The sequence below is a fragment of the Sus scrofa genome, chromosome 2 (genome assembly GCF_054392235.1).
Source record: "Sus scrofa isolate SSC_HxYL_T2T_F1_AM1 chromosome 2, Sscrofa_HxYL_maternal_Yorkshire_Landrace_v2.0, whole genome shotgun sequence".
Taxonomy (NCBI): Eukaryota; Metazoa; Chordata; class Mammalia; order Artiodactyla; family Suidae; genus Sus; species Sus scrofa.
In genome coordinates, this window is record NC_139384.1 from 117,634,656 (window position 1) to 117,648,165 (window position 13,510).

General features: G+C 36.8%; 1 protein-coding gene and 1 long non-coding RNA gene across 3 annotated transcripts in view; one reads left to right on the plus strand and one right to left on the minus strand.

Annotated features, from left to right (window-relative positions):
- LOC146405655 (uncharacterized) overlaps positions 1–8,952 on the minus strand; it is a 100,574-nt gene extending 91,622 nt beyond the window's left edge. The window contains exon 1 of one of the 2 annotated variants that reach the window (XR_014839208.1): positions 8,880–8,930. This is a non-coding gene — a long non-coding RNA (uncharacterized LOC146405655). Of the gene's footprint in view, positions 1–8,879 lie in introns of both variants that reach the window. The other variant, XR_014839209.1, reaches the window with a different exon arrangement.
- Positions 3,637–13,510, plus strand: part of LOC146405656 (uncharacterized) — a 118,253-nt gene continuing 108,379 nt past the window's right edge. The window contains exon 1 of the mRNA XM_085015289.1: positions 3,637–9,269. Coding sequence (XP_084871415.1) covers positions 8,974–9,269 — 296 coding nt within the window. The 5' untranslated portion in view covers positions 3,637–8,973. The remainder of the gene's footprint in view (positions 9,270–13,510) is intronic.

Here is a 13,510-nt window from a genome sequence, read left to right on the forward strand (position 1 = left end):
CAAGGTCCATAATTATAGGATAACAAATTTATGATGTTTTAAGCCACTAAGTTTGTGGTGATTTTTTACAGCAGCAATAGGAACCAATACTATGGCCAGTATGGTGTGGTAACTACTCTATAACATAAGGTTTAAACACTACTCAGGCTAAACAATACTACAACTTGCTGTAATAAAAGGTGGGTCATATATTTCAACAAGTAACCAAGTAATTTTCATGACTCCTAATCATTACTATTGATCAAGAAGCATGTGCAGGCACACACACACATTCACAGTATACAGCACTTGAAGAACTGACTACAGTTTCCCCATACGAATTCCTCCACCTGACTCCTCTTTTCTATGTTACCAGGTACAGGGAAAATCCTTGTAGAGAAGAAACACATACGCCACACAAATTCTTCCCTATCCTTCAGAGCACTAGGAAATTAGTATAAAGATAGCTGAATAAATGTCTCTTCATGACAACTTGAAGTAAATGATAGTCCTTTTGCCTGTCATCTTTATCTTTTCAGTGTTTGCTTCATTCCCTTGAGGGCAGGGGCCCATTGTCATTATCAGTCTTTAGACACATTTGCCATCGTGCCTTGTGCTCTTTCGAGAATCAATAAAGATATAATGACTGGGTTTACCTACTTAAACAGTTCTGGCTGGTAAAAGCAAAAAATATTATTGCTCAACATCCAAATAATTAAGACTCTTCTGAGGGTTAAAACAAAGAAAAAATATAGAGTATGCAAATTCCTTTTAATATAGTTATATATGTAAATGTCCTGAATATTTAAGCTGTTTCCATTTTAACTAAACCTAATGAAGCAAAGAAAGTTAACCTCATAACCCCTAATTAGAAGATTCTCGATTACTAGGTAGTTGTGATTTACATTCTCATACAAGCGTGATACATTGCTGACATTTTCATATTACTCGCTACTGTTGCCTATTTCCAAAAATAGGCACTTTTATGTTTCCCTGGGCAATTCTTCACAGATCATTAGGAATACGTTCAGAATAACTAAGACATATTAAAACTAAACAACGTTTAAAGAAAAGCACTCATAAGACTTGCTTATCTAAAAACTGCAGGATTTAGGCCAATACAGTACCATTTTATTCTAGGTCACTGAAAGTTAAGTACATGGTTTTGGTTGAAACACTAAAGAAGTTACAAGTAATCAGAAACAAATGTATTTTTAAAGGTATCTTGATACTCTGTGCATCTATTAAATTCATAAAAGCCAACATAATAATAATCTCCAATGGAAATAAAAATTTAGCTTAGATTTCTAGTGACAATGCAAATTTCTAGAAATATTTATGAAAGAATTTTGACAATATGTTTTAAAGGCATTAAATACATTTATACACTTATAATATTAAAAGTAATTATCTCTAGGTGGTAAATCACCTCTATATGCTTCCTAATTCTTTTAATTAAAGTATAGTTGATTTATGATCTTGTGCAATTTCTGCTATACAGCAAAGTGTCTCAGTCACACATATATATAGATTATTTTTTATCTTATTTTCCATCATGGTCTATCCCAGGAGATTGGATATAGTTCTGACTTCTATACAGTAGGACTTTATTGTCTATCGGTTCTAAATGTAATATGTTTTATCTACTAGCCCTAAACTCCCATCCCTCTCCCCCAACGCCCTTCCCCTTGGCAACCACAAGTATGTTCTCTATGTCTATGAGTCTGTTTCTGTTTTGTAGATAGGTTCATTTGTGCCTCATTTTAGATTGCACATACAAATGATATCATATGGCATTTATCTTTCTCTTTCTGACTTACTTAACTCAGTAGGATAATCTTTAGTTGTATCCATACTGCTGCCAAAGGCATTATTTCATTCTTTTTAGGGCTGTGTAGTATTCCATTGCATATATATAGCACATCTTCTTAACCAATTCATCTGCTGATGAACATTTAAGTTGTTTCCATGTCTTGGCTATTGTGAACCTCACAGCAGTGAGTGTATATTTTTGAATTATATATCTGGTTTTCTCCAAATATATGCCCAGAAGTGAGATGGCTGGTTCATATGGTAGTTCTATAGTTTTTTAAGGAGCCTCCATAATGTTCTCCATAGCAGTTGCACCAATCTACATTCCCACTAACAATGTAGGAAGTTCCCCTTTTCTCCACACCCTCTCCAGCATTTATTGTTTGTAGATTTTTGCTGATGGCCATTCTGAATGGTGTGAGGTAATTCTTCATTGTAATTTCAATTTGCATTTCTCTAATAGTTAGGAATGTTGAACATCTTTTCATATTTCTACTGGCCATCTATATGTCTTCTTTGAAGAAATGTCTATTTAGGTCTTCTGCCCACTTTTAAATTGCATTGTTTGTCTTTTTGGTTGTTAAGTTGTACAAGTCGTTTGTATATTTTGGAGAATAAAGCCTTGTCGGATGCATTGTTTACAACAATTTTCTCCCATTACGTAGGCTTTCTTTTCTTTTCTGGTTTCTTTTGCTATGCAAAAGTTTGTAAGTTTAATTGCGTCTCATTTGCTTATTTTTATTTTTATTTCTACTGCCTTAGGAGATTGACCTAAACATTTGTAAGATTTATGTCAGAGAATGTTTTGCCTATGATCTATTCCGGGAGTCCTATGGTATCATGTCTTATGTTTAAGTCTTTAAGCCATTTTGAGTTTTTTGTGCATAGTGTGAGAGAGTGTTCTAATTTCATTAATTATATACAGCTGTCCAATTTTCCCAGCACTACTTGTTGAAGAGATTGTCTTTTTCCGTTTTATATTCTTGCATCCTTTGTCAAAGATTAATTGACTGTAGGTGTCTGGGCTATTTCTGGGCTCTCCATTCTATTCCAATGATCCACATGTCTATTTTTGTAAGAATACCACACTATTTTGATTACTGCAGCTTTGCAGTATTGTCTGAAATCTGGGAGAGTTATGCCTCCTATCTGGTTCCCCTGCACCCTCAGGATTGCTTTGGCAATTCTAGGTCTTTCATGGTTCCATATAAATTTTTGGATTATTTGTTATATTCTTCCTATTTCTTATATATTTTCTGATTTTTTTCATATAAATAGTTATCATTTAGAGATCATAATTTTAAAGAGCAACAATGTCTCAAACATTTACAAATTCTTTATAAACTTTTTTCTCCTCTTTGAGGGATTTATCTTAAATTCTGAAAGAAAGCATGTAAAAATTAATTCATTTTCAATAATGATGTATATTTTAAATCTATGAATTTTTTCTTGCATTTTCTTGGATCTATCAGGTAAAATGCACATTTAATTTTTTTTTGTTTCAAGTTGTGTCCTCTTGCAAATGGGCAAAATCCACCTCTTTTTTCAGCTACCATCACAAGTGCTACCAAGGGTTGTCAGATGAAGTTTTGAAAAACTAAATACTGAATTCATAATGAATGAATAAGCCACCACATTTCTAAAGATTATCTGGAACACACATTACATTTTAAGTTATGGAAAAATATTTTTACAATCGCAGTGAGAGAAGATTTATCCCAAATTAACTCTGCTGATAAAGGCTGAATATTAATTCACATTATTTGCTCTGCAACCTATATATTCTGAAATAATTTTTAATGATGTAATTTTTTTCCATTCATCTCATTTTCTTCCTACTTTCTTTTTTTTTTTTTTGTCTTTTTGCCATTTTCTTGGGCCGCTCTCGCGGCATATGGAGGTTCCCAGGCTAGGGGTGGAATCGGAGCTGTAGCACCGCCGCATCTGCAACCTACACCACAGCTCACGGCAATGCCGGATCGTTAACCCACTGAGCAAGGGCAGGGACCGAATCCGCAACCTCATGGTTCCTAGTCGGGTTCGTTAACCACTGCGCCACGACGGGAACTCCTCTTCCTACTTTCTTAATTGCACAATGGTGCTTAGGATTCAAATAGTGGTATTTTTAAGAAAGCAGCTATCCATAATTTTTAAATTTCAATCTTAACAAATATTAAATAAGCAGACATATCCCTTAGCCAGGGCCTTACAATTAAAAAATAAAATGTACACCTGAAGATAATTATCTTATAATTAAAAACACATTAAGAACACAGTGTTTATCTCTAGGAATTAAATACCTTTTTTCCAAATTAAACATGACCTTCTAGATTTTGCTTTCTACCTAAGAAAACTAATTTCTACCATAACCTTGTATGTCTATATAAAAAATGTTTTTGATATTTGTTGGAGCATTGTGATAACTAAGGACAACAGCAACAACAAAAAAATTGAAGGGTCATATTTCAACATTCTAATGATTTTGTGAAGGAACACTAAGGGAAGGTTAAGGCTTGTCAAAGAGCCAGCCGTGACCTCTAGAAGCCAAAGCACAGTCTCCTGCACTACTGCACAGCAGAACTAAAAAGACACCTTGTGCTTACTAAAAACACATTTGATATTCAAGGCCAGACAGTGATGAGTCAAGCGTGTCCTCTTTCCTGAAGAGACTGCCAACGAGATCCTGAGGTCAATTCGGTCAACATACACAGTGTGCAAGCAGAGGGTAGATGAGTCTAGGATAAATATTCACTTCCCCTGATATCTACCATCTCAGTTTGTGAAGGAATAAGAGTTTCAGCACAGATATCAAAGTAAGAATGAAAAAATACTTGGTTTGAATAAAAAAGTTAATTAAACTGTCTTTTTTTTTTTCAGTGAAACCCAGAATAATTTTGAATGGTTTTAAGATTCAGTATTTTGCATTCATTTTTTTCAAATAACTACTAAATGGCAAGGAAATCTACATATTGATTTAATCCCCTAAACTTTGTGTGATCTAAATACCATGGAGAAAAATCAAGAATGCAGAAGAGAATTTTTCAGTCAAGATTATTATACAACAATTAGATGCTGGTGTAGGAAGAAAAAGATATTACTGTCCCTAAACCAAACACTACTCACTGTTATACCACATTACCTTTTTACTGCAAACTTTATTTGATACTATTCTCTTTCTTCTTTTTAACTTTTAGGTTGGAAGTCTAATTTGGTGTAGGTGGGAGAAATAGCACAAGAGAGCTGCCTTAATTAGTTCTTACTGCCTTAATTAGTTCTCTGTAGCAATGGCAACAACCCTTGGTCAAACACTGAACTGAACTGTAAAGTTCTCCTGGTGACTATGTAATGTGATGGGTCAAAAAGAACTATGCTATCACCATCATAATTAAAGAAAACATGAAGAGTCATGATAAATTGGTTCCTAGATTGGAATTTTTATAATTAAGAACTATAGACCCCAAGACTCAGGTGGGCTTCTCTGACTAGAGACATCTCACAGGAGAAAACTGTATCCTATGCTATCAGAGAAGGCGAAATCAGAATCCTGAAACCTGTGTGTGACTTCTTTTGCAATTGTGTCTCTTTTTCCTGTTTTTCCCGAAATGCATATTTTGCTATAATGAATCTTAGCCATGATTATAACTTTATGTGGAGGTGTGTTAGTCTTTCAGCAAATAATCAAATAAACTGGGTACCCGCCCTGGGACCCAATAGTTAGTGACTACAATACATGATGATGGAGGTAACAGATTATATTCTTTTGCTTTTATTGCATAATAAAACACTCCCCAATTCATTGGCTTCATTACTAAATTAATATTAGAGAGTTTTTAAAGTGTGGCTTAAAGTTTCCACGTCATCACAAAGGTTGAAAAGCATCTCCAAGTCTTGTCCTCTAGCTTGGTTTAAACTAGAAATACTCATGTCTGTGAATGTCTTGAATTTTGTAAGCTCTATTTTCTACTTCTGTTTATCAGCACAGAAAACAACTAGGATTAGACTTTCAGAGTTAGAAGACCAAGGTTTTCCAGGTAGAAAGAATCACCTAAGAAAGAGCCTTATTTAACATGAAAATAAAAGTAATTAATGAAAAGTAAGTAATGAAAGATTGTATAGCATAGCCAACAGCACAGGAAATCAGTTTCCTGAGGCCCAGTTACACTGGGCAGAGAAGATGACCGCAGGCCAGCAAAGCCATCTGAATCTGACCTGATTAACAGGCCCAGGGAAAGCACATTCTAAGAGAGATGCACCAAAGAGAGGACTGCTGACGACCACGGCAGCTGACAATGAATGATTAGCTTACCAACAAAGGTGGGTTCTCCTAAGAAAGAAAACAAGTAGTACTGTCTTTCAAGCTTCAATAAGATTGGAAAAAGTATTATAAGATAACCTATTATGGAATTGGAGACCTAGGTTTTATGTTTTTTGTAATAGGAAAGAACAAATCTGACTCCATATTGGATCTGTTTCTTTTACTTTAACCTTTGTTAATTCTATTGCTTTTGCTACAAGTTAACCACTAAAGTAATGTTGCCTTTAGCTTAAAATATACATAATGGTTCATCTTGGAAAAAGCTGCCTCTTCTGCTTGAGCAGTTATGCTAAAATACCTTTGTTTAGCCCACTGCAAACATCCTGACCAGGCCCACTGGTGAATGGCTGCACCAATGAAGAAATTAACACATACCCTCAGGCTTTCCAAATTAAGTCATTATTCTTAGTCCCCAAAACTTGTCTCTCAATTTATTGGCCTATTGTGTGGAGAACAGTAGAAGCTTGGACTTTTAACGTGTTCTGGTCATTAAACTTCTGATAATTCATTGCCTTTCAGATATACTTCTCCAAAACAGTCACACTACTTCTATACACAATTTTCAAATACAACACGCAATGTTCTACCAATGAGACAAGTTTAGTTTTAACACATGTATTTCTCCAGTTTCAAGTCCTTTATAGGAAACAATATAAAAATATCAGAGACTCCAAGTTTTGCAGACTTGCCAAAAAATGGGTAAAGATTTTCCAATAGTTTGTACTGTTCATATTTTTTTCATACTATTAAAGGGGATTATGACTTTTCCCAATCAGATTATGTTATCAATGTAATATTCCATACATATATAAGTGGACTATCAATTAGTTGTTCCATTTATTAACCTGTTTGTCCCTTGGCAGCAAATCAAGATTCATGCGTAAGTACACTCTAGTGCAAACATTAAGCAGTTAGTAACACATCTCAATGAGGTCAGAAAAATACCTCCAAGCAAATACAATTTATTCATTCATGTTCAACTTAATAATAAGCTTTAACCCTCTGATGATGCATAATGGCCCTACATCAAGTGAATAACAACTCCTGGGTTAAAAGAAAGCAATTTTCCCCCCTTGGGCAGAAAAGATGGGACACAGGTGAGTGAGGAAAAAGAGAGAACAAGGCATAAACTACTAAAGGAGAGGAGAAAACTAAAGATAGTTTCCAAGATTCAAAAGAAAATATTAAAATAAATTTTGGAAATACATTTTGAAATTAATTGAATACATATGAAACTATATACTCACTATAAGTATAAACAAGAAAGCATCAATTAGCCACACTGGTCTCCGGTTTTCACTTTTGGAGTAATCTCACCAAAGTCATTCTATTAACGTCTTTAATGAGTGTTACATCAGCTGTGTTAACCAAACTCTTAGAAATGTACACCCAATTGAAATAAAGAGATGTTTATTTAGGTCTGTTAGGACTGGAGCCTGGGAGACACAGGTTCAAGAAGTATGTGAATTGTCTTCCACTGGACTACAAAATGGAAGAGGTTTATAAAGGCAAAAATTGCAAGGCCAAAGTTAGTTACATGAATTGTTTATGAAGAATTGTAATTGGAGCTGGCAAGAAGTGAGGGTGCTTATTAAGCATGGATTGATTGGGATCCTAAACAGTTACATACTTACACAGGAGAAAGCCCTTGAGACACGAGGTTACTGCTAGTAGATGTTTTAAAAATGACTGGTGCCCTTGGGTTAGGTATAGTTCACAGAAAGTTCAATTTCTCAGTGGTGTAAGGACTTGTCTAAGACCTGGTCCTCAACTGTCCCTCATCTCCATTTTTGTATGCCTAAACTGTGATTATTCCATTATCATTTCAATTTGTCATCAAATGACATCTTTAAAATTATCTCATTAGTAATTATGTAAATATTCTAGGATAACATAGGCATGCTTTGTTTGCATTGACATTTTCAATGTCAGAAACTAACTTTGAATTAAATATATAGTTTGCCTTCCATTATATTTGGGATTATGCAATATATTTAGAATCTTCTCTTTTTTAAATGTTCTGTTTTTCTTGCTTAATTTCTAATATATGTTCCTTTTTATCTAAGGTATTTTATTCACTTCATTTTAAGAAAGAGTGCATGTTTATGCTAATCAAATGCCTACAATGTTATTCATGAGAAAACACCAGATTAAAAATAAACCAAAATGTACATTATGTTGATACAGCCTTAATTTACAATTAAGTAGGTGATGTCCCTAGCCATCCTTAAACCCACACAGTATGATTAAATTACAATCAGGGAGTCGCTAATTTAGATTATTTTAAATAATTATTCTTCAGAAGATAGAAATTACATACAAGCCTCAATATGTATTTTGAATATAATACAAAATACAATATAAACATGTATATTGATACTAGATAAATGATTATAACCTATTTATGTCCATTAATGGATACACAGATTAAGGACATGTAGTACATCATACAATGAAATAAACAGAGCTTTGAAAAAGAAGGGCAATCCTGCCACAAGTGAAAATTTGAATGAACCTTGAGGACATTATGCTAAGTGAAATAAGCCAGACGGTGGACAAACGCCGCATGATTCCAGGGGTGTGGGAGAAATGAGGACTTGCTAGTCAATTGACTTTAACTTTCTCTAAGATAAGTTCTAGAGATCTGCTGAACACCACTGTGCCTATAGTTAACGATACAGTATCGTTCACTTAATCTATTTGAGTTAGTGGATCCCACATTAATGTTTTCACCACAATGAAATTTTAAATTCAAAATAAGAAGTTAACTTACATCCAGTGTGGGTCCACGACTTCGGGCATGGTCCCTGAAGTACAACCCTCGCAACACGGCCGGGGAGACGCACAGCTTTAAGGAGACCACGCTCATGCGCACTGCAGTGCGTCTGCGCCGCTTGGCTGTGTCCCGTACCTTGGTGGTAACACTTGCTCTCCTGAAGACCACACAGCCTCAGAGGCCCCTCGCAGACTGCTCCTCCAGAGCCACTCTCTTCAAGATGTGCTCTGGCCGCCACTCTTGGTTGTGCAGAACCCTGGCTGCGGCCGTTTGTCTCCAGTTTCTGGTGAACCGTGGGCCCCAGGGACGTATCCTGGCTGGGCCACGGGCTCAAACTCATTCCATCTTCTCCACCTGGATCACGCAGGCGACCTGCCACTTGGCTTGGTAGGTGAGAGGCTTGGGGGCGGGCAGGCAGCTGGAGAGGGCGGCAGACCGCCTCTGAGTTCGACTCCAGCTTGGAGACACTCTGCTCATGAGGCAAGCACCCCCAGCCTAGAATAGGCTGCCAGGCTAGGGGTCTATTAGGAACTGCAGCCCCTGGCCTACATCACAGCCAGAGCAACGCTGGATCCTAGCCGCATCTGCGACCTACACTACAGCTCACTGGCAACATGGGATCCATAACCCACTGAGCGAAGCCAGGGATCCAACCTATGTCCTCATGGATGCTAGTCAGATTCTTTTCAGCTGAGCCACAGAACCCCCAGGTGCTCTTTCTTATCAAATCCACTCTGTCCTGTGTGCTCATGGGGTGCATTTTAGCATGTCATGTGCATCACCAGCTTCTGGATCTGGGCCTGCATTAGGCTTTTCCTGTTCTGGACTATTTGCTGCTGGTGAAGGGGTTTCTGGGCATGTGGTTGAAGTCCACGAGTTTGTGGAGAGTTGGAGACCGGAAGGGCAGGTGGCCCACTCTAGCAGATTTTGGAAGGCTGGCCAATCAAGGGCTGTGCATACAGCACTCAGGCCCCAGGCTGAGTCCCACATTCACTGAAGGGGATGTGGAGATAGATAACCTTTATCCATTGGTCCATAGACACATAGGTTTTTTTCTATCACTTGGAAATTGTGAACAGATCTGCACTTAACATGGGAGTAAAGCTATACCTTCAAAATCTTTATTTTCCTTTGGGTATATGACCCAAAGTATTGTTTCAGGATCATAAGCTAGTTGTATTTTTAATCTTTTGAGGAATAACCATACAGTTTTCCTTAGTGGCTGAACCAGTTTACATTCTCAACCACAGTGTATATGGGTTCTCATTGCTGCACATCCTAGACAACTCCTGTCTTTTTAAAGACAGGCATTCTAACAGATTTAAGCAGATATCCTGCAGTTCTTAGATTACCTAGCTATCACCATACAATAGAATGCTTTGTAATAACGAAAATGTCTAAAGCGGTGCTATTCAAAATCATAGTCACTATCCTCATGTGACTATCAACATTTAAAATGTGGTTAGAGGAGTTCCCATAGTGACACAGCGGAAATGAATCTGACTAGGAATCATGAGCTTGTGGGTTCTATCCCTGGCCTTGCCCCATGGATTAAGGATCTGCGTTGCCGCGAACTGTGGTGTAGGTCGCAGACATGGCCTGGATCTGGCGTTGTGGTGGCTGTCACAAAAGCCAGCAGCAACAGCTCTGATCAGACCCCTAGCCTGGGAAACTCCATATGCCGCGGGTGTGGCCCTAAAAAGACAAAAAGACAAAAAAAAAAAAAAAAAAGTGGTTAGAGCCACTATGGTGTCCTGATTTTAAATTCTGATTGACTTATACTTAGGTGCTCCCACTGTGGCACAGTGGGATAATGATCCAGCTTGTCTCTGTGGTGGGTTAAGGATCTGGCATTGATGAAGGCTGTGGTGTAGGTCACAGATATGGCTTGTATTCAGTCTCTGGCCTGGGAATTTACTTAGGCTGTGAGTGTGGTCAAAAAAGGAATAAATATAAATGAAAAAATAAAGCTAACTTTACATAGCCACACATGTAGCTACTGTATTTGACAGTGGGGTTCTTGGGATACTTCCCAGAATCAGTTACTTTGGGATGCTGTGGGATATTTAATTTTTTGTAAAATATGCTTTTCATAAAACATCAATATCAAAAAACAAAGGAAGTATAATGAATGGATAATAAGAATGCTTCTAATGGCTTTTTGATATGTCAGTTTGAGTAAGCTCACCTACACTGCCCAGAATTCTCATTCTCGAATAATTCCAGTTAGAGTGAGCTAAAAGAGATATACTCTATTTAAAGCTGTAAAATATGAGAGGTGGCAGCCATTTCGTAACACACACACACATTCTTCCAGTTACTCAATTACACATCAATCTAGATGCTTCTGTGAAGGGATTTTGCAGGTGAAATTAAAGCCTCTGATGAGCTGACTATTCAAAAGGAGATTATCTTGTGTTGGTCTGACTTAATCTGTTGAAAGCTCTTTAAAAGAAGGCTGAGGAGGTCTCTGGTGGTATAGTGGGTTAAGGATCTGTGATTGTCACTGGAGCAGCTTGGGTGGCTGCTGTGGTGTGGGTTCAATCCCTGTCCTGGGAAATTTCACATTTTGTGAGTGTGGCCAAAAAAAAAAAAAAAAGGAGGCTGAGTTCAGAGACTCCAACCAGAAGTCAGGTTGCAATCACTATTCTCCTTTTCCCCAGGATCTTGTTTCCTACCTGTTCATGCTTGTGGAGTTCTAGTCTGTTCTTACTCTTCCCTTCCTGACTACCTGCCAAGGGACTTTAGGCTTGCATAACCAGATATCCCAAATGATTTTGTAAGCCAATTCATTGCAATAAATCATAATGAATAGATGATAGATAGATGCTCTGGAACTGGTTTCAATTCCTTGTATGAAGTCTGACTGATAGAACACTCAACTTTCCTACCCTTTTGGGGATGGTGGAGAAAGGAAGAAAAGTGACAGGAGAGATTAAAGAGAAGAGAATCTGCTGTCACTAATGTGCAATCATATCAAGTCTTAGTATCTTTTTCCCCCTCTTTCACATATTCAGTCAGTAAAATTTGCATACAGGTTTTGAGAACCAAGCACCTGGTTGCTTTGACACTTACAAAGATTACATTTTTTTATAAAAGATTTTAGCTTTTTTAAGAGAGAATGTAAAGGAGACTGTAATTTCCCATCAGCAGTTGACATTTTATATCATAATAACAACCAACCAACAAACTAAACTCTCTAATCTTGCTTACTTGCTGGTTTATATGAATTTATACAAAGGGTTTAACATTAAATGTTGTCATATTTCCAGGCTAGGAAGCCTATTCCCTTTCTCTCTTAAGAGAATGAAGTGCTAAAGTCAGTGCAGCTGTCAGGAAGAAAAAATGGCTGAAACAAATGCTGATAAGCTGCCTTAAAGAGGGAGTCATTCACCAATTTTTTTAAATTATTTTTTGCTGTTTAGGACCACAACTGAGGCATATGAAAGTTCCCAGGCTAGGGGTCAAACTGGAGCCATAGCTGCCGGCCTATACCACAGCCACAGCAATGCCAGATCCGAGCTGTGTCTGTGACCTATAGCACAGTTAATGTCAGTCCCAGATCCTTAATCCATTGAGCGAGGCCAGTGATCAAATCCTCATCCTCGTGGATACTGGTCAGGTTCATAACCTGCTGAGTTACAGCAGGAACTCCAATTCACCAATTTAAATAGCACAACTTAAGTGACAAACTTTATTTAGTAAATCAATATTTTTTCCTAAAACTACAGGATGATTATGCTACAAAAATTAAATGATATTAAAGATAAACTAAACAAAATACAAAAAGCTGAATTTACCTCCATGTCCATAATTTGCAATATACTAAGCAACAGAAAATTGACATATGCTTTCAAAGTTCTACATTTAGGCTTTCTTAGATATTGGTGCTTATTCCCATGGATGGTGAAGGCGGAGGTTCTAGAGTAACAGTGTATTTGATCAAGATCAAGAGCTAATTTTGAGGCAGCATTGGTAGAGCAAAAGTATAGATGTGAAACAATTAAAACATAAAATTTGGCGTTATGAAGGAATGTACAATTAGAGAAGCAAAAGAGAGCAGTATGGGAAGTTCTATATTACATGCTCACTGGCGAGAGTATAAGTTAACCCTGTCTCCTTTGAAGGTTGAGTCCAATAAATTTATTTGACAGATATATTCATATATGGGTACAAATACGTATATGTGAAATGATACTCATTTACAACTAGGAGAGAAAGCAAAGGGCTAAAAGCTACTTAAGTTATCCATCTAGCTATCCAAATGGGACCAGTTGCAAAAATTATGATGTATGCATATATAATGTTATATAAAATATGTCACCATTAAATGATATGAAGCTGTTCTATATACAGTAACAGTTAATTTCAAGTTACATTGTTAAGGGAATATAAAAAATGAGTATAGGAGGCTATTGTGTAACAAGGTAATATTTGTATATGGAAAGATTAATTCTTGAGGAGTATTTAGTAGTTGTAGAGAGGAGAAATGGAGACGGAATGGGAAGACTTACTTTTTACTAGATTCCATTCAGTTTACTTTTAATTTTGTATTGTGTGTGTGTGTGTGTGGTATGTGTATGTGTGGAAATATTTTAGATAACTTTAAGAAAAGAATACAATGACTA